The sequence below is a fragment of the Aulonocara sp. 'chitande type north' Nkhata Bay genome, linkage group LG2 (assembly GCF_057382095.1).
Source record: "Aulonocara sp. 'chitande type north' Nkhata Bay isolate Kocher_YH1m ecotype deep benthic linkage group LG2, A_spYH_male_GT1.1, whole genome shotgun sequence".
Taxonomy (NCBI): Eukaryota; Metazoa; Chordata; class Actinopteri; order Cichliformes; family Cichlidae; genus Aulonocara; species Aulonocara sp. 'chitande type north' Nkhata Bay.
The window spans coordinates 5825897-5846164 of NC_141345.1; the positions used below are offsets into that span (position 1 = coordinate 5825897).

The 20268-nt window shown below is 41.3% G+C and overlaps 2 protein-coding genes across 3 annotated transcripts; both read right to left on the reverse strand.

The window, feature by feature from the left end:
• Positions 1-4340: 4340 nt before the first annotated feature.
• Positions 4341-8721, reverse strand: LOC147337348 (uncharacterized). Its single transcript, XM_086303988.1, has 2 exons — positions 8407-8721; positions 4341-7972 (listed from the first exon to the last, which is right to left on the reverse strand). The coding sequence occupies exon 2, from the start codon at positions 6424-6426 to the stop codon at positions 5437-5439; it is 990 nt and encodes a 329-aa protein (XP_086160114.1). The 5' UTR covers positions 6427-7972; positions 8407-8721; the 3' UTR covers positions 4341-5436.
• Positions 8722-12564: 3843 nt separating this feature from the next.
• Positions 12565-18839, reverse strand: LOC147337349 (uncharacterized). Of its 2 annotated transcripts, none has more exons than XM_086304008.1 (4): positions 18655-18839; positions 17516-17596; positions 16631-16788; positions 12565-16196 (listed from the first exon to the last, which is right to left on the reverse strand). In XM_086304008.1, the coding sequence occupies exon 4, from the start codon at positions 14648-14650 to the stop codon at positions 13661-13663; it is 990 nt and encodes a 329-aa protein (XP_086160134.1). In that variant the 5' UTR covers positions 14651-16196; positions 16631-16788; positions 17516-17596; positions 18655-18839; the 3' UTR covers positions 12565-13660. The 2 variants fall into 2 exon arrangements, with proteins under 2 accessions (XP_086160134.1, XP_086160126.1); XM_086304000.1 differs by having other exon boundaries at positions 17509-17596.
• Positions 18840-20268: the final 1429 nt, after the last annotated feature.

Genomic DNA, 20268 nt, shown 5'->3' on the forward strand with positions numbered 1-20268 from the left:
ATTTATTCTGATTTCCGTTTGTTTTCATTGCCTGTGCTATCTGTTATTTAGTTCAAATTGTGGGTAGATAATGCTGTGCTGTCATGTGACCTGTTCTCTCATGTGTGCCTTTCTCTTGTTTTGTATGTATTTCTCGTTTGTTATTTATTCCTATTTTATTCCTGCAATTGGTATGGAATTCATTTTTTAAAAAAATTGATCAGTGTTTTGAAATTAGATGTGATGAAGATGTGACCTTAACAGGATGACTGCTCAGGGGTAAGGCCATCATGCAGTCCAGCAACCTTTATGGTTCTGCTTTGATTCACCAGGAACTATTAGGGAAACCTTCCAGCGCCTCCTGTGAAAGACACAGGCATAAACACACAAACATTTATTAACATGTTCCACAGTGTTCCAGTTTGATTTTCTCATCCTGTGGACAACAACGTACATGGATGCAGGTTTATTGTTAACTTTTGTAAGGTTTATTTAGTGAACATATCCAGCTGCAGCTCCACTGTGATCCTGAACTGGATAAGCACTTAAGAAAATGTGTCAATAAATGGACAAACATCAACTTACTATATTTATCCAAACAGACGGGACCAATAATGCTTCACTGAGTCAGAGACTTTAATGTCTCTTCTATGTAAGAATGTCTCGTGCTGATATACCTGCAAACTTGACAACAAAGGTTTTTCAGACTGCATGTAGCTCTATGTCAGCTCACACATTTACATTTATGTCACACTTATTTCTGCTTTCCCATTTTATAATTATTACTTACATTTTGATTAGATACCTTGAGTTTGTAAATGATCAGATTACATAATTGGAATAAAATGTATCCAATTCAAGGTTGCGGGAGGATGAAGCCTATCCCAGCTGATACAGGACAAAGACAGGCTGCCAGTTTATCGCAGGGCTAACACAATATGTGTAACAGAAAATCCACTTAAATGTTTGATATTTCTTATAATAATCATAATTATGACTATTATTTAAAGGTTTCTTTATAAATACATTTTGATTTTTTATAACCTCTAAAATATAAACCTGAGCTGTTTCAGATTCTGACCTCTGACCTCCCTCTTGGAAGTATGTCTGCTTCTTGTCCCCAGTGTTGACCACCTGCCCTTGATATCACGTACTGTACCTGAGGAACAAAAAAGGACAAACACTTGCCTTCATTTAAGAAGTACATTCATACAGAGGTAATCTATGGAAACACACTAGTTCAACCTTTGGGAGAAATCAGTTCCTGTGAAACATTTCTGTAAATTAACATCATATGGAGAATGAATGAAATGAGTTCTTCCGGTGACTCAGCAGTCAAACACTGACAAATGAAATCTAGTTAAACTATTAAGCATATTTGCTCTTCTGAAATCTGTGTTAAACAACAACAAACATAAATTAGTAACAAAAATACAGCTGAGTAGATATTACAAACCACCAGCAGCCATAATGCTCAATTTTAATCTTCAAATGTTTCTGAGCCGTCTTCAACCTGCTTTTAACACATTAAAGTCCCACAGTCAATGCAGCCTGACTCAATCCTAGATGTTCAGCACACAGAGGTACCGTTTGAAGTTTAGTGTTAACCTGAGTCACTGATCATTTGCAGTATTACAGAGTCTGGCAGTCTTTGCATGATGTCCACGTCACTATAAGTTTCTAGCTGACTCTCAGGTGTGCCAGCAGGAAAGAGTAATAATAACCTGCATCCTGAGGTTTGTCATGCAGGATTAAATTTACAGTGGCTTTGTTCACACAGCTAGGATTGTATTTTACACTGACCCTGGGTCAGTATAAGTATCATACAGTTTAAACGAAGCACTGAAACTTGCACATATTTATTACAGATGCACTGAAGCTAATCGAGATATTTGCTGTCAACCTGTGGCTGCGATTAATCACTTTACTGAAAACTTTATTAACTAGTAACTTCATCAGTCATGACAGAAGCTAATATTTCTGTGCTAACATCGTTTAACCAGTAACAGCTTTCCTCCAATATAAGCTAACGTTTACACCGTAACTTTAAGCTAGCACCATAAAGACGGTAAAACACGTAATAATATCTACAAATGCATCTTAAAGCTCTTATATTAGCACTCGGTGTATTACTAACATAACCACATTAACATTACTGACACTCGCTGACTTTTAATAGTCATTCTATAAATGCTGTCCGTTTAAATGGTCCTGTACCTGTACACACTGCATATCCACCGGATTCCAGCCAGAGTGGATTCTGGAGTCTTCCACGCTCCTGTTAGTGATCCTCCATCTGGATGGATGAGAACAACCTTCTGAACAATCTAGCAGGTCTCCTTGGGGGGCACGTCTCCCCACCCCCCAAGCGAGGGCCGTGGCACTGAAACTGCCGGCTGAGAGAAGGCTTGAAAAAAAAAGGACATTTATCTTTTCTTCTTCAGCCAGCTTTTTTTCTCATCGTTTTTCCAAAGTACACATTAAGCTTCTTCTGCAATAACACACTAATTACACATGGAAACCTACCTACTTCTTTCTTCATCACAAACAATTACACTTTCTGTAAAGTGCTTTCAATAAAACAGAAAAGAAAAGTGTGTTTTGTTTTTTGTTTTTTATTCAAGATCTGTTCACATGTACTTAGCAAAGGTGAGTACACAGCATGAGGAAAGCCAAAAGCAAAGAGAGCGTATGAAGGTAATATTGAAGTAGGCTTCGTTTTGAAGTGGTGAAAGGCAAAGGCATGAGTGTAAGGTAATAAGGGGTAATGAGAGAGATGAAGAGCGGGCGGAGGACTTGGCTCAAGCAGGAAAAAGCAAAAAGGAAATGCGAGTGCGTTTCTCCGCCCCCCGCGCCGGGCCGTGAGTTCGTGGGGGGTTCGAACTGGCGGAGTTCTGTAGCAGAGTCCCCGCCACATGTCATAAGCCAAACGACCGGCCGAGGGAATACTTAAAAAAAAGGACATTTATCTTTTCTTCTTCGGCCACCTTTTTTTCCCATTGTTTTTGCAAACTACACATTAAGCTTCTTCTGCAATAACACACTAATTACACATGCAAACCTACCTACTTCTTTCTTCATTACAAACAATTACACTTTCTGTAAAGTGCTTTCAATAAAACACAAAACAAAAGTAGCTTTTCTTTTCTTTTTTTTTATTCAACATCTCTTGATTGTGATTTTCGGGTAATAAAAGCTAATAAGAGAGATGTAGAGCGGGCGGAGGACTTGGTGAGAGCAGGAAAAAGCAAAAAGGAAACGCCAGGGCATGTCTCCCCGCCCACCAAGCAAGGGCCGTGGCACTGAAACGGCTGGCCAGAGAAGGCTTGAAAAAAAAGGACATTTATCTTTTCTTCTTCAGCCAGCTTTTTCCCCCATTGTTTTTCCAAAGTACACATTAAGCTTCTTCTGCAATACCACACTAATTACACATGGAAACCTACCTACTTCTTTCTTCATTACAAACAATTACACTTTCTGTAAAGTGCTTTCAATAAAACAGAAAAGAAAAGTGTGTTTTGTTTTGTTTTTTTTATTCAAGATCTGTTCACATGTACTTAGCAAAGGTGAGTACACAGCATGAGGAAAGCCAAAAGCAAAGAGAGCGTATGAAGGTAATATTGAAGTAGGCTTCGTTTTGAAGTGGTGAAAGGCAAAGGCATGAGTGTAAGGTAATAAGGGGTAATGAGAGAGATGAAGAGCGGGCGGAGGACTTGGCTCAAGCAGGAAAAAGCAAAAAGGAAATGCCAGTGCGTTTCCCCGCCCCCCGCGTAGGGCCGTGGCACTGAGTTCGTGGGGGGTTCGAACTGGCGGAGTTCTGTAGCAGAGTCCCCGCCACATGTCATAAGCCAAACGACCGGCCGAGGGAATACTTAAAAAAAAGGACATTTATCTTTTCTTCTTCGGCCACCTTTTTTTCCCATTGTTTTTACAAACTACACATTAAGCTTCTTCTGCAATAACACACTAATTACACATGCAAACCTACCTACTTCTTTCTTCATTACAAACAATTACACTTTCTGTAAAGTGCTTTCAATAAAACACAAAAGAAAAGTGTGTTTTGTTTTGTTTTATTCAAGATCTGTTCACATGTACTTAGCAAAGGTGAGTACACAGCGTGTTGGGTCTGGGCCTCTTTGCTTAGGCTGCTGCCCCCGCGACCCGGCCTCGGATAAAGCGGATGAAGATGCATGGATAGATGGACTGATGTTCCAATTGTAACATTATGTTTACAATGTTACAATTTACAAATTGTAAACATGATGTTACAATTTTACATGATGTTAAATTGTAGCTGTTAAGGGTGGTGAGTTAGCGAACCTAGACGCGGACTTCTCGTTTAAGTTGAACAGTGTCTTTATTTACAGTGAAGCCAAAATCAATCCACAGTTATCCACAGTGCAAGTCCCTTCAGTGCTCCTCTCCCCGTCTCCCCTCGTGTGTCCACAAAACTCCCTAGAATCAGTGAAGTGTCCCCTTCCGTCTCTCCGTCTCGATCGCGTCCAGGCTTATTAGGCAGCTCAGAGTGGCAGCACTTACGGGTCGGAGGTAACAATCGCAGCGGAGAAAAAGCGGAGCGAGAGAGGAGAACAAAAAAACACACACACACAGGTCGACCGGTCGGGGCACCGTCCGACTCTGACAGTAACATAATGTAAAATTGTATTATGTTTACAATGTTACAATCCCTACCCTCACCTATGGCCACGAGCTGTGGGTAGTGACCGAAAGAACGAGATCGCGTATACGAGCGGCAGAAATGAGCTTCCTCCGAAGGGTGGCTGGCCTCTCCCTTAGAGATAGGGTGAGAAGTTCGGCCGTCCGGGAGGGGCTCAGAGTAGAGCAGCTGCTGCTCCACATCGAAAGGAGCCAGCTGAGGTGGTTCAGGCATCTGACAAGGATGCCCCCTGGGCGCCTCCTGGGTGAGGTGTTCCAGGCATGTCCCACCGGGAGGAGGCCCCGGGGCAGACCCAGGACACGCTGGAGAGATTATATCTCTCGGCTGGCCTGGGAACGCCTTGGGACGCTTGAGCGGTCAGCAAAAGTCGACTTCCCCCATCACCCACTCATTCACAAAATTTCCCCCGGGCCGTGAACAGGTGATATAGCAATCACTATTACTGACACCACGTGACCCAAAGCTACGCCTATCCACAACATTCCGGCCCCTAATTATTACATTTTTACAGTAATAATTACACATCCAACACCATAACTCACAACACACACTTCATCATATCACAGACACCCAGTGAGACAACATAACATACTCAAAAGTCCACCAAAGTTATTTTCTCATGTCTTCTCTTCTTTTCTTCTGTCTGCACATGGTCAGTCAGTCATAGGCCAGAGGTTACCAGCACTTAGCCTAAATATAGTCAGTCTGATGTACATCTCATAACATTAAAGTCAATTCAAAGTTAGTTATGTCACACTGTGTCAAAAATGTCATAGTCATGGGTCAGAGGCCTCCTGAAGAAGGCATATCTTTGTGATGGGTCTGCACACATGGCTGGTTGGGGTCTTAATCCAGACCTGACGCACAAGCCCCCTTTCATCTGGTGCAGCTCCGGTGACTCTCCCAATGAGCCAAGAACCACGAGGTGCAGAATCATCCACTATAAGGACCACATCTCCAGGAACAAAGTTACGTTTAATCCTTCCCCATTTCTGGCGCTCTAATTCTGTGACTGGGACTCTCTTTGCATATCCTCTAGATATAAGATCTGTCATGAAGGCAGTGTAGTCTTTATGAAAGTCTTTATCTCTGATGAACCTTTTCTTCAAACCTAAGGCTCGTTGCTCAATTGCACAGTTGTCAGGCATTCTTATGTCTCGGTCTTTTAGTGGCAGGGCAATGCTGTAGTGCCAATCCCCCAAAGTCACCATCTTGCTGGCCAATTCCAGGAACTTCAAGTCTTCCTTTGACAGCCCCATCTGTTCATCATTGCTGCTCTCAGGAAAATCCATCTTGAACTGCTGTTTCCATAGCTTGTCCAGTGTGACAGCAGAAACTCTGTTGGCGGTAACTGTTGCCAAACATCCTGGCCTTCCACAGCATTCTCGATTAAGTGGCCCATTCACAGTCCAGCCGAGCACAGTCCTAATGGCAAAGGGTCCATCACCTACACTCCGGATGACCTCCAAAGGTTCTAGAGCTCTGGGCATATTCATGCCAATCAAAAGCTCAACATTGGCCTTAATTTCTGGCAAATGAACATGCTTCAAATGTGGCCAGTCAACCAGGTCCTGTTGATTTGAGATGTTACCAATATCTACAGGCATTTTATGCTGAGTGAAGAGGTTAGGCATATCACAGTACATGTCACTGTCCAATCCAGCAACTTCAAGTTCAGGTACAATGAAACTGTCCACCACTTTCTCCTGTCCCATGGTGCGCAGGAGAATCTTTGTCCTCCTCCCAGCAATATTCAGCTTGTCCATAAGACCCGCTGTACAAAAGGATGCTGAACTCCCTTGGTCCAGAAAGGCATACGTTTCCACTATTCTTTGACCTCTCTTTGATTTTACTTTAACTGGCACAATGGCAAGCTTACAGTCCTGTTCACCGGCCCCAGTAAGACCACTAGTCTGGATCGTAACAGGAATGTTATCTGCCTCATTATTAGGTTTGATTTCATGTACAGTGTAGTGTAAGCATTAAAAGATCATAAAAGGAAACACTAACATTTATGTGAAACTAACTGTAATAAAAAAAATGAACAGGTGCTTTATAGATTTAAAAGAAAGAATCTGAAAACAACACTTTTTTGGTCTGAGTGATCAAAGTAGAAAACAGAACTGATGTTCAAGAACAAACCATAGCTGCACTAATATTACACATCTCCATTGTTGTGGTGAACAGACATGTTGCTTTTAAAACCACATGCAGTGTGTGACCGTGACTGTTCACTGAGACCATGAACGCCACTTCGCTGAAGCCTTCGCCTTCTTCTTCTTCTTCTAAATTGGAAGCAGAAGGAGCACGAGCTGCTTTGATCTACTGAAAGGAAAAAGCAGAATATCTGAGTTGAAACCAGTCAGCTGAAACCAGTAAGACAGGAACAAATTCAATGCAGTGTCTCAGGTGGCTTAGCCTGTTACAACTGTTGATACAAGCTAAATACAGTTAACACACAGTGTCAGGGAGCTCCAGTGTGGGAACTAGTGGCTTTAGGTTTGTAGTCATTTAACTTTCATCCCTTCATTCATTTAATTCAGGAGGAAGAAATGTCAGGTGGGTGCAGGCTGGTTACATGCATTTGGTCCCATGCTGTCTTTAACTTGGTTCACTTTATGGCTGGGCTGTATGTGGGCTTATATCATGTTACTTGGGCAGGAGTTCCTGTCCCCTGTTAGACTTAGAAAGTTTCTCCATAAGTAGAGCTTCTAACTCTTCTAGCACATCTGTGGCTGACAGTTTTTTGGTGGCTCTTTTTACCCCACACTGGTTGTGAGTGTGTAAATAGCCCCACTAGTTATTTTGGGTTGCAGTTAACTTGGGAGGAAGAGGTAGGTCTGCCATGACTAGATGAATAACAATTATCTGGGATACATAAATTTCATAATGCATGCATGTATCTCTATAAACCTGCCTGAGGGCTGCCATTTTTTACATTCAGTTATTTCTTTGTTGAATCTAAATAATGAATGTGTTACAGTTAAACTGACACTGATCAGTGTAAATGGCTCATTGGGACACAGAAACCTTTAAATTAAACCCTATCACCTGATATCGAGTGTCAAACAATATCAAAGCTGTAAAAGCTGTTTACAGTCAGAATTTATAAAACTATGATTGTAAATAAATTCAAACAAGTGAGCTTTTCTCTTTGTGCTGAATATCAACACTGTGATTTCTTAGACTGTAAGCTTTACTTTAGCACAACCAGTTGTAGAAGCTGCCACTCCAAATGTCTTTTGATAACAAGAAAAAAATACCTTTTCAGTCCACGGCCTGAAGTTCTTCTCTGACATCTTCTGCCATCGGCTTTCTCTGCTGGTTTGAAGACAATAAACCACAAAAAGATGATTTAGTCACTTTGTCTGCGTCATGCAGCTCGAATGTGTCGTGTAACGATGTTGAATAGCTGTCGTTATCCCTCTGCTGTGTCAGTAGGATTGTACTGTACAGCATCTCATTGATATGTGAGGAATGCTAATGTAACACGATAACAGACTTGCATCATTAAAACATAAAGGGCAGGAGATATTTAGATATTTTTATATTTATATTACATTTTATAGCTGACGGATATTACTAAATAGATAGAATTTACTAAATAGCTGGATGAACATGAAAAATATGACTATAATAACAAATGACCATGAGAGCCAGTAGAATTAATTCAACTGGACACTCAAAAGACGTCCTTAAATGCTCTTTAAGTGGCGGAACAGATGAACAAACAGTTAATCGCTTACTTGAGATGAAATCTGCTCAGCTACTTTGAAAACAGCTTCTAACTGGTTCATCCTTTAACAGGATGACTGCTCAGGGGTAAGGCCATCATGCAGTCCAGCAACCTTTATGGTTCTGCTTTGATTCACCAGGAACTATTAGGGAAACCTTCCAGCGCCTCCTGTGAAAGACACAGGCATAAACACACAAACATTTATTAACATGTTCCACAGTGTTCCAGTTTGATTTTCTCATCCTGTGGACAACAACGTACATGGATGCAGGTTTATTGTTAACTTTTGTAAGGTTTATTTAGTGAACATATCCAGCTGCAGCTCCACTGTGATCCTGAACTGGATAAGCACTTAAGAAAATGTGTCAATAAATGGACAAACATCAACTTACTATATTTATCCAAACAGACGGGACCAATAATGCTTCACTGAGTCAGAGACTTTAATGTCTCTTCTATGTAAGAATGTCTCGTGCTGATATACCTGCAAACTTGACAACAAAGGTTTTTCAGACTGCATGTAGCTCTATGTCAGCTCACACATTTACATTTATGTCACACTTATTTCTGCTTTCCCATTTTATAATTATTACTTACATTTTGATTAGATACCTTGAGTTTGTAAATGATCAGATTACATAATTGGAATAAAATGTATCCAATTCAAGGTTGCGGGAGGATGAAGCCTATCCCAGCTGATACAGGACAAAGACAGGCTGCCAGTTTATCGCAGGGCTAACACAATATGTGTAACAGAAAATCCACTTAAATGTTTGATATTTCTTATAATAATCATAATTATGACTATTATTTAAAGGTTTCTTTATAAATACATTTTGATTTTTTATAACCTCTAAAATATAAACCTGAGCTGTTTCAGATTCTGACCTCTGACCTCCCTCTTGGAAGTATGTCTGCTTCTTGTCCCCAGTGTTGACCACCTGCCCTTGATATCACGTACTGTACCTGAGGAACAAAAAAGGACAAACACTTGCCTTCATTTAAGAAGTACATTCATACAGAGGTAATCTATGGAAACACACTAGTTCAACCTTTGGGAGAAATCAGTTCCTGTGAAACATTTCTGTAAATTAACATCATATGGAGAATGAATGAAATGAGTTCTTCCGGTGACTCAGCAGTCAAACACTGACAAATGAAATCTAGTTAAACTATTAAGCATATTTGCTCTTCTGAAATCTGTGTTAAACAACAACAAACATAAATTAGTAACAAAAATACAGCTGAGTAGATATTACAAACCACCAGCAGCCATAATGCTCAATTTTAATCTTCAAATGTTTCTGAGCCGTCTTCAACCTGCTTTTAACACATTAAAGTCCCACAGTCAATGCAGCCTGACTCAATCCTAGATGTTCAGCACACAGAGGTACCGTTTGAAGTTTAGTGTTAACCTGAGTCACTGATCATTTGCAGTATTACAGAGTCTGGCAGTCTTTGCATGATGTCCACGTCACTATAAGTTTCTAGCTGACTCTCAGGTGTGCCAGCAGGAAAGAGTAATAATAACCTGCATCCTGAGGTTTGTCATGCAGGATTAAATTTACAGTGGCTTTGTTCACACAGCTAGGATTGTATTTTACACTGACCCTGGGTCAGTATAAGTATCATACAGTTTAAACGAAGCACTGAAACTTGCACATATTTATTACAGATGCACTGAAGCTAATCGAGATATTTGCTGTCAACCTGTGGCTGCGATTAATCACTTTACTGAAAACTTTATTAACTAGTAACTTCATCAGTCATGACAGAAGCTAATATTTCTGTGCTAACATCGTTTAACCAGTAACAGCTTTCCTCCAATATAAGCTAACGTTTACACCGTAACTTTAAGCTAGCACCATAAAGACGGTAAAACACGTAATAATATCTACAAATGCATCTTAAAGCTCTTATATTAGCACTCGGTGTATTACTAACATAACCACATTAACATTACTGACACTCGCTGACTTTTAATAGTCATTCTATAAATGCTGTCCGTTTAAATGGTCCTGTACCTGTACACACTGCATATCCACCGGATTCCAGCCAGAGTGGATTCTGGAGTCTTCCACGCTCCTGTTAGTGATCCTCCATCTGGATGGATGAGAACAACCTTCTGAACAATCTAGCAGGTCTCCTTGGGGGGCACGTCTCCCCACCCCCCAAGCGAGGGCCGTGGCACTGAAACTGCCGGCTGAGAGAAGGCTTGAAAAAAAAAGGACATTTATCTTTTCTTCTTCAGCCAGCTTTTTTTCTCATCGTTTTTCCAAAGTACACATTAAGCTTCTTCTGCAATAACACACTAATTACACATGGAAACCTACCTACTTCTTTCTTCATCACAAACAATTACACTTTCTGTAAAGTGCTTTCAATAAAACAGAAAAGAAAAGTGTGTTTTGTTTTTTGTTTTTTATTCAAGATCTGTTCACATGTACTTAGCAAAGGTGAGTACACAGCATGAGGAAAGCCAAAAGCAAAGAGAGCGTATGAAGGTAATATTGAAGTAGGCTTCGTTTTGAAGTGGTGAAAGGCAAAGGCATGAGTGTAAGGTAATAAGGGGTAATGAGAGAGATGAAGAGCGGGCGGAGGACTTGGCTCAAGCAGGAAAAAGCAAAAAGGAAATGCGAGTGCGTTTCTCCGCCCCCCGCGCCGGGCCGTGAGTTCGTGGGGGGTTCGAACTGGCGGAGTTCTGTAGCAGAGTCCCCGCCACATGTCATAAGCCAAACGACCGGCCGAGGGAATACTTAAAAAAAAGGACATTTATCTTTTCTTCTTCGGCCACCTTTTTTTCCCATTGTTTTTGCAAACTACACATTAAGCTTCTTCTGCAATAACACACTAATTACACATGCAAACCTACCTACTTCTTTCTTCATTACAAACAATTACACTTTCTGTAAAGTGCTTTCAATAAAACACAAAACAAAAGTAGCTTTTCTTTTCTTTTTTTTTATTCAACATCTCTTGATTGTGATTTTCGGGTAATAAAAGCTAATAAGAGAGATGTAGAGCGGGCGGAGGACTTGGTGAGAGCAGGAAAAAGCAAAAAGGAAACGCCAGGGCATGTCTCCCCGCCCACCAAGCAAGGGCCGTGGCACTGAAACGGCTGGCCAGAGAAGGCTTGAAAAAAAAGGACATTTATCTTTTCTTCTTCAGCCAGCTTTTTCCCCCATTGTTTTTCCAAAGTACACATTAAGCTTCTTCTGCAATACCACACTAATTACACATGGAAACCTACCTACTTCTTTCTTCATTACAAACAATTACACTTTCTGTAAAGTGCTTTCAATAAAACAGAAAAGAAAAGTGTGTTTTGTTTTGTTTTTTTTATTCAAGATCTGTTCACATGTACTTAGCAAAGGTGAGTACACAGCATGAGGAAAGCCAAAAGCAAAGAGAGCGTATGAAGGTAATATTGAAGTAGGCTTCGTTTTGAAGTGGTGAAAGGCAAAGGCATGAGTGTAAGGTAATAAGGGGTAATGAGAGAGATGAAGAGCGGGCGGAGGACTTGGCTCAAGCAGGAAAAAGCAAAAAGGAAATGCCAGTGCGTTTCCCCGCCCCCCGCGTAGGGCCGTGGCACTGAGTTCGTGGGGGGTTCGAACTGGCGGAGTTCTGTAGCAGAGTCCCCGCCACATGTCATAAGCCAAACGACCGGCCGAGGGAATACTTAAAAAAAAGGACATTTATCTTTTCTTCTTCGGCCACCTTTTTTTCCCATTGTTTTTACAAACTACACATTAAGCTTCTTCTGCAATAACACACTAATTACACATGCAAACCTACCTACTTCTTTCTTCATTACAAACAATTACACTTTCTGTAAAGTGCTTTCAATAAAACACAAAAGAAAAGTGTGTTTTGTTTTGTTTTATTCAAGATCTGTTCACATGTACTTAGCAAAGGTGAGTACACAGCGTGTTGGGTCTGGGCCTCTTTGCTTAGGCTGCTGCCCCCGCGACCCGGCCTCGGATAAAGCGGATGAAGATGCATGGATAGATGGACTGATGTTCCAATTGTAACATTATGTTTACAATGTTACAATTTACAAATTGTAAACATGATGTTACAATTTTACATGATGTTAAATTGTAGCTGTTAAGGGTGGTGAGTTAGCGAACCTAGACGCGGACTTCTCGTTTAAGTTGAACAGTGTCTTTATTTACAGTGAAGCCAAAATCAATCCACAGTTATCCACAGTGCAAGTCCCTTCAGTGCTCCTCTCCCCGTCTCCCCTCGTGTGTCCACAAAACTCCCTAGAATCAGTGAAGTGTCCCCTTCCGTCTCTCCGTCTCGATCGCGTCCAGGCTTATTAGGCAGCTCAGAGTGGCAGCACTTACGGGTCGGAGGTAACAATCGCAGCGGAGAAAAAGCGGAGCGAGAGAGGAGAACAAAAAAACACACACACACAGGTCGACCGGTCGGGGCACCGTCCGACTCTGACAGTAACATAATGTAAAATTGTATTATGTTTACAATGTTACAATCCCTACCCTCACCTATGGCCACGAGCTGTGGGTAGTGACCGAAAGAACGAGATCGCGTATACGAGCGGCAGAAATGAGCTTCCTCCGAAGGGTGGCTGGCCTCTCCCTTAGAGATAGGGTGAGAAGTTCGGCCGTCCGGGAGGGGCTCAGAGTAGAGCAGCTGCTGCTCCACATCGAAAGGAGCCAGCTGAGGTGGTTCAGGCATCTGACAAGGATGCCCCCTGGGCGCCTCCTGGGTGAGGTGTTCCAGGCATGTCCCACCGGGAGGAGGCCCCGGGGCAGACCCAGGACACGCTGGAGAGATTATATCTCTCGGCTGGCCTGGGAACGCCTTGGGACGCTTGAGCGGTCAGCAAAAGTCGACTTCCCCCATCACCCACTCATTCACAAAATTTCCCCCGGGCCGTGAACAGGTGATATAGCAATCACTATTACTGACACCACGTGACCCAAAGCTACGCCTATCCACAACATTCCGGCCCCTAATTATTACATTTTTACAGTAATAATTACACATCCAACACCATAACTCACAACACACACTTCATCATATCACAGACACCCAGTGAGACAACATAACATACTCAAAAGTCCACCAAAGTTATTTTCTCATGTCTTCTCTTCTTTTCTTCTGTCTGCACATGGTCAGTCAGTCATAGGCCAGAGGTTACCAGCACTTAGCCTAAATATAGTCAGTCTGATGTACATCTCATAACATTAAAGTCAATTCAAAGTTAGTTATGTCACACTGTGTCAAAAATGTCATAGTCATGGGTCAGAGGCCTCCTGAAGAAGGCATATCTTTGTGATGGGTCTGCACACATGGCTGGTTGGGGTCTTAATCCAGACCTGACGCACAAGCCCCCTTTCATCTGGTGCAGCTCCGGTGACTCTCCCAATGAGCCAAGAACCACGAGGTGCAGAATCATCCACTATAAGGACCACATCTCCAGGAACAAAGTTACGTTTAATCCTTCCCCATTTCTGGCGCTCTAATTCTGTGACTGGGACTCTCTTTGCATATCCTCTAGATATAAGATCTGTCATGAAGGCAGTGTAGTCTTTATGAAAGTCTTTATCTCTGATGAACCTTTTCTTCAAACCTAAGGCTCGTTGCTCAATTGCACAGTTGTCAGGCATTCTTATGTCTCGGTCTTTTAGTGGCAGGGCAATGCTGTAGTGCCAATCCCCCAAAGTCACCATCTTGCTGGCCAATTCCAGGAACTTCAAGTCTTCCTTTGACAGCCCCATCTGTTCATCATTGCTGCTCTCAGGAAAATCCATCTTGAACTGCTGTTTCCATAGCTTGTCCAGTGTGACAGCAGAAACTCTGTTGGCGGTAACTGTTGCCAAACATCCTGGCCTTCCACAGCATTCTCGATTAAGTGGCCCATTCACAGTCCAGCCGAGCACAGTCCTAATGGCAAAGGGTCCATCACCTACACTCCGGATGACCTCCAAAGGTTCTAGAGCTCTGGGCATATTCATGCCAATCAAAAGCTCAACATTGGCCTTAATTTCTGGCAAATGAACATGCTTCAAATGTGGCCAGTCAACCAGGTCCTGTTGATTTGAGATGTTACCAATATCTACAGGCATTTTATGCTGAGTGAAGAGGTTAGGCATATCACAGTACATGTCACTGTCCAATCCAGCAACTTCAAGTTCAGGTACAATGAAACTGTCCACCACTTTCTCCTGTCCCATGGTGCGCAGGAGAATCTTTGTCCTCCTCCCAGCAATATTCAGCTTGTCCATAAGACCCGCTGTACAAAAGGATGCTGAACTCCCTTGGTCCAGAAAGGCATACGTTTCCACTATTCTTTGACCTCTCTTTGATTTTACTTTAACTGGCACAATGGCAAGCTTACAGTCCTGTTCACCGGCCCCAGTAAGACCACTAGTCTGGATCGTAACAGGAATGTTATCTGCCTCATTATTAGGTTTGATTTCATGTACAGTGTAGTGTAAGCATTAAAAGATCATAAAAGGAAACACTAACATTTATGTGAAACTAACTGTAATAAAAAAAATGAACAGGTGCTTTATAGATTTAAAAGAAAGAATCTGAAAACAACACTTTTTTGGTCTGAGTGATCAAAGTAGAAAACAGAACTGATGTTCAAGAACAAACCATAGCTGCACTAATATTACACATCTCCATTGTTGTGGTGAACAGACATGTTGCTTTTAAAACCACATGCAGTGTGTGACCGTGACTGTTCACTGAGACCATGAACGCCACTTCGCTGAAGCCTTCGCCTTCTTCTTCTTCTTCTAAATTGGAAGCAGAAGGAGCACGAGCTGCTTTGATCTACTGAAAGGAAAAAGCAGAATATCTGAGTTGAAACCAGTCAGCTGAAACCAGTAAGACAGGAACAAATTCAATGCAGTGTCTCAGGTGGCTTAGCCTGTTACAACTGTTGATACAAGCTAAATACAGTTAACACACAGTGTCAGGGAGCTCCAGTGTGGGAACTAGTGGCTTTAGGTTTGTAGTCATTTAACTTTCATCCCTTCATTCATTTAATTCAGGAGGAAGAAATGTCAGGTGGGTGCAGGCTGGTTACATGCATTTGGTCCCATGCTGTCTTTAACTTGGTTCACTTTATGGCTGGGCTGTATGTGGGCTTATATCATGTTACTTGGGCAGGAGTTCCTGTCCCCTGTTAGACTTAGAAAGTTTCTCCATAAGTAGAGCTTCTAACTCTTCTAGCACATCTGTGGCTGACAGTTTTTTGGTGGCTCTTTTTACCCCACACTGGTTGTGAGTGTGTAAATAGCCCCACTAGTTATTTTGGGTTGCAGTTAACTTGGGAGGAAGAGGTAGGTCTGCCATGACTAGATGAATAACAATTATCTGGGATACATAAATTTCATAATGCATGCATGTATCTCTATAAACCTGCCTGAGGGCTGCCATTTTTTACATTCAGTTATTTCTTTGTTGAATCTAAATAATGAATGTGTTACAGTTAAACTGACACTGATCAGTGTAAATGGCTCATTGGGACACAGAAACCTTTAAATTAAACCCTATCACCTGATATCGAGTGTCAAACAATATCAAAGCTGTAAAAGCTGTTTACAGTCAGAATTTATAAAACTATGATTGTAAATAAATTCAAACAAGTGAGCTTTTCTCTTTGTGCTGAATATCAACACTGTGATTTCTTAGACTGTAAGCTTTACTTTAGCACAACCAGTTGTAGAAGCTGCCACTCCAAATGTCTTTTGATAACAAGAAAAAAATACCTTTTCAGTCCACGGCCTGAAGTTCTTCTCTGACATCTTCTGCCATCGGCTTTCTCTGCTGGTTTGAAGACAATAAACCACAAAAAGATGATTTAGTCACTTTGTCTGCGTCATGCAGCTCGAATGTGTCGTGTAACGATGTTGAATAGCTGTCGTTATCCCTCTGCTGTGTCAGTAGGATTGTACTGTACAGCATCTCATTGATATGTGAGGAATGCTAATGTAACACGATAACAGACTTGCATCATTAAAACATAAAGGGCAGGAGATATTTAGATATTTTTATATTTATATTACATTTTATAGCTGACGGATATTACTAAATAGATAGAATTTACTAAATAGCTGGATGAACATGAAAAATATGACTATAATAACAAATGACCATGAGAGCCAGTAGAATTAATTCAACTGGACACTCAAAAGACGTCCTTAAATGCTCTTTAAGTGGCGGAACAGATGAACAAACAGTTAATCGCTTACTTGAGATGAAATCTGCTCAGCTACTTTGAAAACAGCTTCTAACTGGTTCATCCTTTAACAGGATGACTGCTCAGGGGTAAGGCCATCATGCAGTCCAGCAACCTTTATGGTTCTGCTTTGATTCACCAGGAACTATTAGGGAAACCTTCCAGCGCCTCCTGTGAAAGACACAGGCATAAACACACAAACATTTATTAACATGTTCCACAGTGTTCCAGTTTGATTTTCTCATCCTGTGGACAACAACGTACATGGATGCAGGTTTATTGTTAACTTTTGTAAGGTTTATTTAGTGAACATATCCAGCTGCAGCTCCACTGTGATCCTGAACTGGATAAGCACTTAAGAAAATGTGTCAATAAATGGACAAACATCAACTTACTATATTTATCCAAACAGACGGGACCAATAATGCTTCACTGAGTCAGAGACTTTAATGTCTCTTCTATGTAAGAATGTCTCGTGCTGATATACCTGCAAACTTGACAACAAAGGTTTTTCAGACTGCATGTAGCTCTATGTCAGCTCACACATTTACATTTATGTCACACTTATTTCTGCTTTCCCATTTTATAATTATTACTTACATTTTGATTAGATACCTTGAGTTTGTAAATGATCAGATTACATAATTGGAATAAAATGTATCCAATTCAAGGTTGCGGGAGGATGAAGCCTATCCCAGCTGATACAGGACAAAGACAGGCTGCCAGTTTATCGCAGGGCTAACACAATATGTGTAACAGAAAATCCACTTAAATGTTTGATATTTCTTATAATAATCATAATTATGACTATTATTTAAAGGTTTCTTTATAAATACATTTTGATTTTTTATAACCTCTAAAATATAAACCTGAGCTGTTTCAGATTCTGACCTCTGACCTCACTGCAGCTCCCTCTTGGAAGTATGTCTGCTTCTTGTCCCCAGTGTTGACCACCTGCCCTTGATATCACGTACTGTACCTGAGGAACAAAAAAGGACAAACACTTGCCTTCATTTAAGAAGTACATTCATACAGAGGTAATCTATGGAAACACACTAGTTCAACCTTTGGGAGAAATCAGTTCCTGTGAAACATTTCTGTAAATTAACATCATATGGAGAATGAATGAAATGAGTTCTTCCGGTGACTCAGCAGTCAAACACTGACAAATGAAATCTAGTTAAACTATTAAGCATATTTGCTCTTCTGAAATCTGTGTTAAACAACAACAAACATAAATTAGTAACAAAAATACAGCTGAGTAGATATTACAAACCACCAGCAGCCATAATGCTCAATTTTAATCTTCAAATGTTTCTGAGCCGTCTTCAACCTGCTTTTAACACATTAAAGTCCCACAGTCAATGCAGCCTGACTCAATCCTAGATGTTCAGCACACAGAGGTACCGTTTGAAGTTTAGTGTTAACCTGAGTCACTGATCATTTGCAGTATTACAGAGTCTGGCAGTCTTTGCATGATGTCCACGTCACTATAAGTTTCTAGCTGACTCTCAGGTGTGCCAGCAGGAAAGAGTAATAATAACCTGCATCCTGAGGTTTGTCATGCAGGATTAGATTTACAGTGGCTTTGTTCACACAGCTAGGATTGTATTTTACACTGACCCTGGGTCAGTATAAGTATCATACAGTTTAAACGAAGCACTGAAACTTGCACATATTTATTACAGATGCACTGAAGCTAATCGAGATATTTGCTGTCAACCTGTGGCTGCGATTAATCACTTTACTGAAAACTTTATTAACTAGTAACTTCATCAGTCATGACAGAAGCTAATATTTCTGTGCTAACATCGTTTAACCAGTAACAGCTTTCCTCCAATATAAGCTAACGTTTACACCGTAACTTTAAGCTAGCACCATAAAGACGGTAAAACACGTAATAATATCTACAAATGCATCTTAAAGCTCTTATATTAGCACTCGGTGTATTACTAACATAACCACATTAACATTACTGACACTCGCTGACTTTTAATAGTCATTCTATAAATGCTGTCCGTTTAAATGGTCCTGTACCTGTACACACTGCATATCCACCGGATTCCAGCCAGAGTGGATTCTGGAGTCTTCCACGCTCCTGTTAGTGATCCTCCATCTGGATGGATGAGAACAACCTTCTGAACAATCTAGCAGGTCTCCTTGGGGGGCACGTCTCCCCACCCCCCAAGCGAGGGCCGTGGCACTGAAACTGCCGGCTGAGAGAAGGCTTGAAAAAAAAGGACATTTATCATTTCTTCTTCAGCCAGCTTTTTTTCTCATCGTTTTTCCAAAGTACACATTAAGCTTCTTCTGCAATAACACACTAATTACACATGGAAACCTACCTACTTCTTTCTTCATCACAAACAATTACACTTTCTGTAAAGTGCTTTCAATAAAACAGAAAAGAAAAGTGTGTTTTGTTTTTTGTTTTTTATTCAAGATCTGTTCACATGTACTTAGCAAAGGTGAGTACACAGCATGAGGAAAGCCAAAAGCAAAGAGAGCGTATGAAGGTAATATTGAAGTAGGCTTCGTTTTGAAGTGGTGAAAGGCAAAGGCATGAGTGTAAGGTAATAAGGGGTAATGAGAGAGATGAAGAGCGGGCGGAGGACTTGGCTCAAGCAGGAAAAAGCAAAAAGGAAATGCGAGTGCGTTTCTCCGCCCCCCGCGCCGGGCCGTGAGTTCGTGGGGGGTTCGAACTGGCGGAGTTCTGTAGCAGAGTCCCCGCCACATGTCATAAGCCAAACGACCGGCCGAGGGAATACTTAAAAAAAAGGACATTTATCTTTTCTTCTTCGGCCACCTTTTTTTCCCATTGTTTTTGCAAACTACACATTAAGCTTCTTCTGCAATAACACACTAATTACACATGCAAACCTACCTACTTCTTTCTTCATTACAAACAATTACACTTTCTGTAAAGTGCTTTCAATAAAACACAAAACAAAAGTAGCTTTTCTTTTCTTTTTTTTTATTCAACATCTCTTGATTGTGATTTTCGGGTAATAAAAGCTAATAAGAGAGATGTAGAGCGGGCGGAGGACTTGGTGAGAGCAGGAAAAAGCAAAAAGGAAACGCCAGGGCATGTCTCCCCGCCCACCAAGCAAGGGCCGTGGCACTGAAACGGCTGGCCAGAGAAGGCTTGAAAAAAACAGGACATTTATCTTTTCTTCTTCAGCCAGCTTTTTCCCCCATTGTTTTTCCAAAGTACACATTAAGCTTCTTCTGCAATACCACACTAATTACACATGGAAACCTACCTACTTCTTTCTTCATTACAAACAATTACACTTTCTGTAAAGTGCTTTCAATAAAACAGAAAAGAAAAGTGTGTTTTGTTTTGTTTTTTTTATTCAAGATCTGTTCACATGTACTTAGCAAAGGTGAGTACACAGCATGAGGAAAGCCAAAAGCAAAGAGAGCGTATGAAGGTAATATTGAAGTAGGCTTCGTTTTGAAGTGGTGAAAGGCAAAGGCATGAGTGTAAGGTAATAAGGGGTAATGAGAGAGATGAAGAGCGGGCGGAGGACTTGGCTCAAGCAGGAAAAAGCAAAAAGGAAATGCCAGTGCGTTTCCCCGCCCCCCGCGTAGGGCCGTGGCACTGAGTTCGTGGGGGGTTCGAACTGGCGGAGTTCTGTAGCAGAGTCC

What these genes read in the sequence shown, in the direction of transcription:
- LOC147337349 (XM_086304008.1), bottom strand. Translation starts at nt 14,650, where the DNA reads ATGGACAAGCTGAATATTGCTGGGAGGAGGACAAAGATTCTCCTGCGC.
- LOC147337348 (XM_086303988.1), bottom strand. Translation starts at nt 6,426, where the DNA reads ATGGACAAGCTGAATATTGCTGGGAGGAGGACAAAGATTCTCCTGCGC.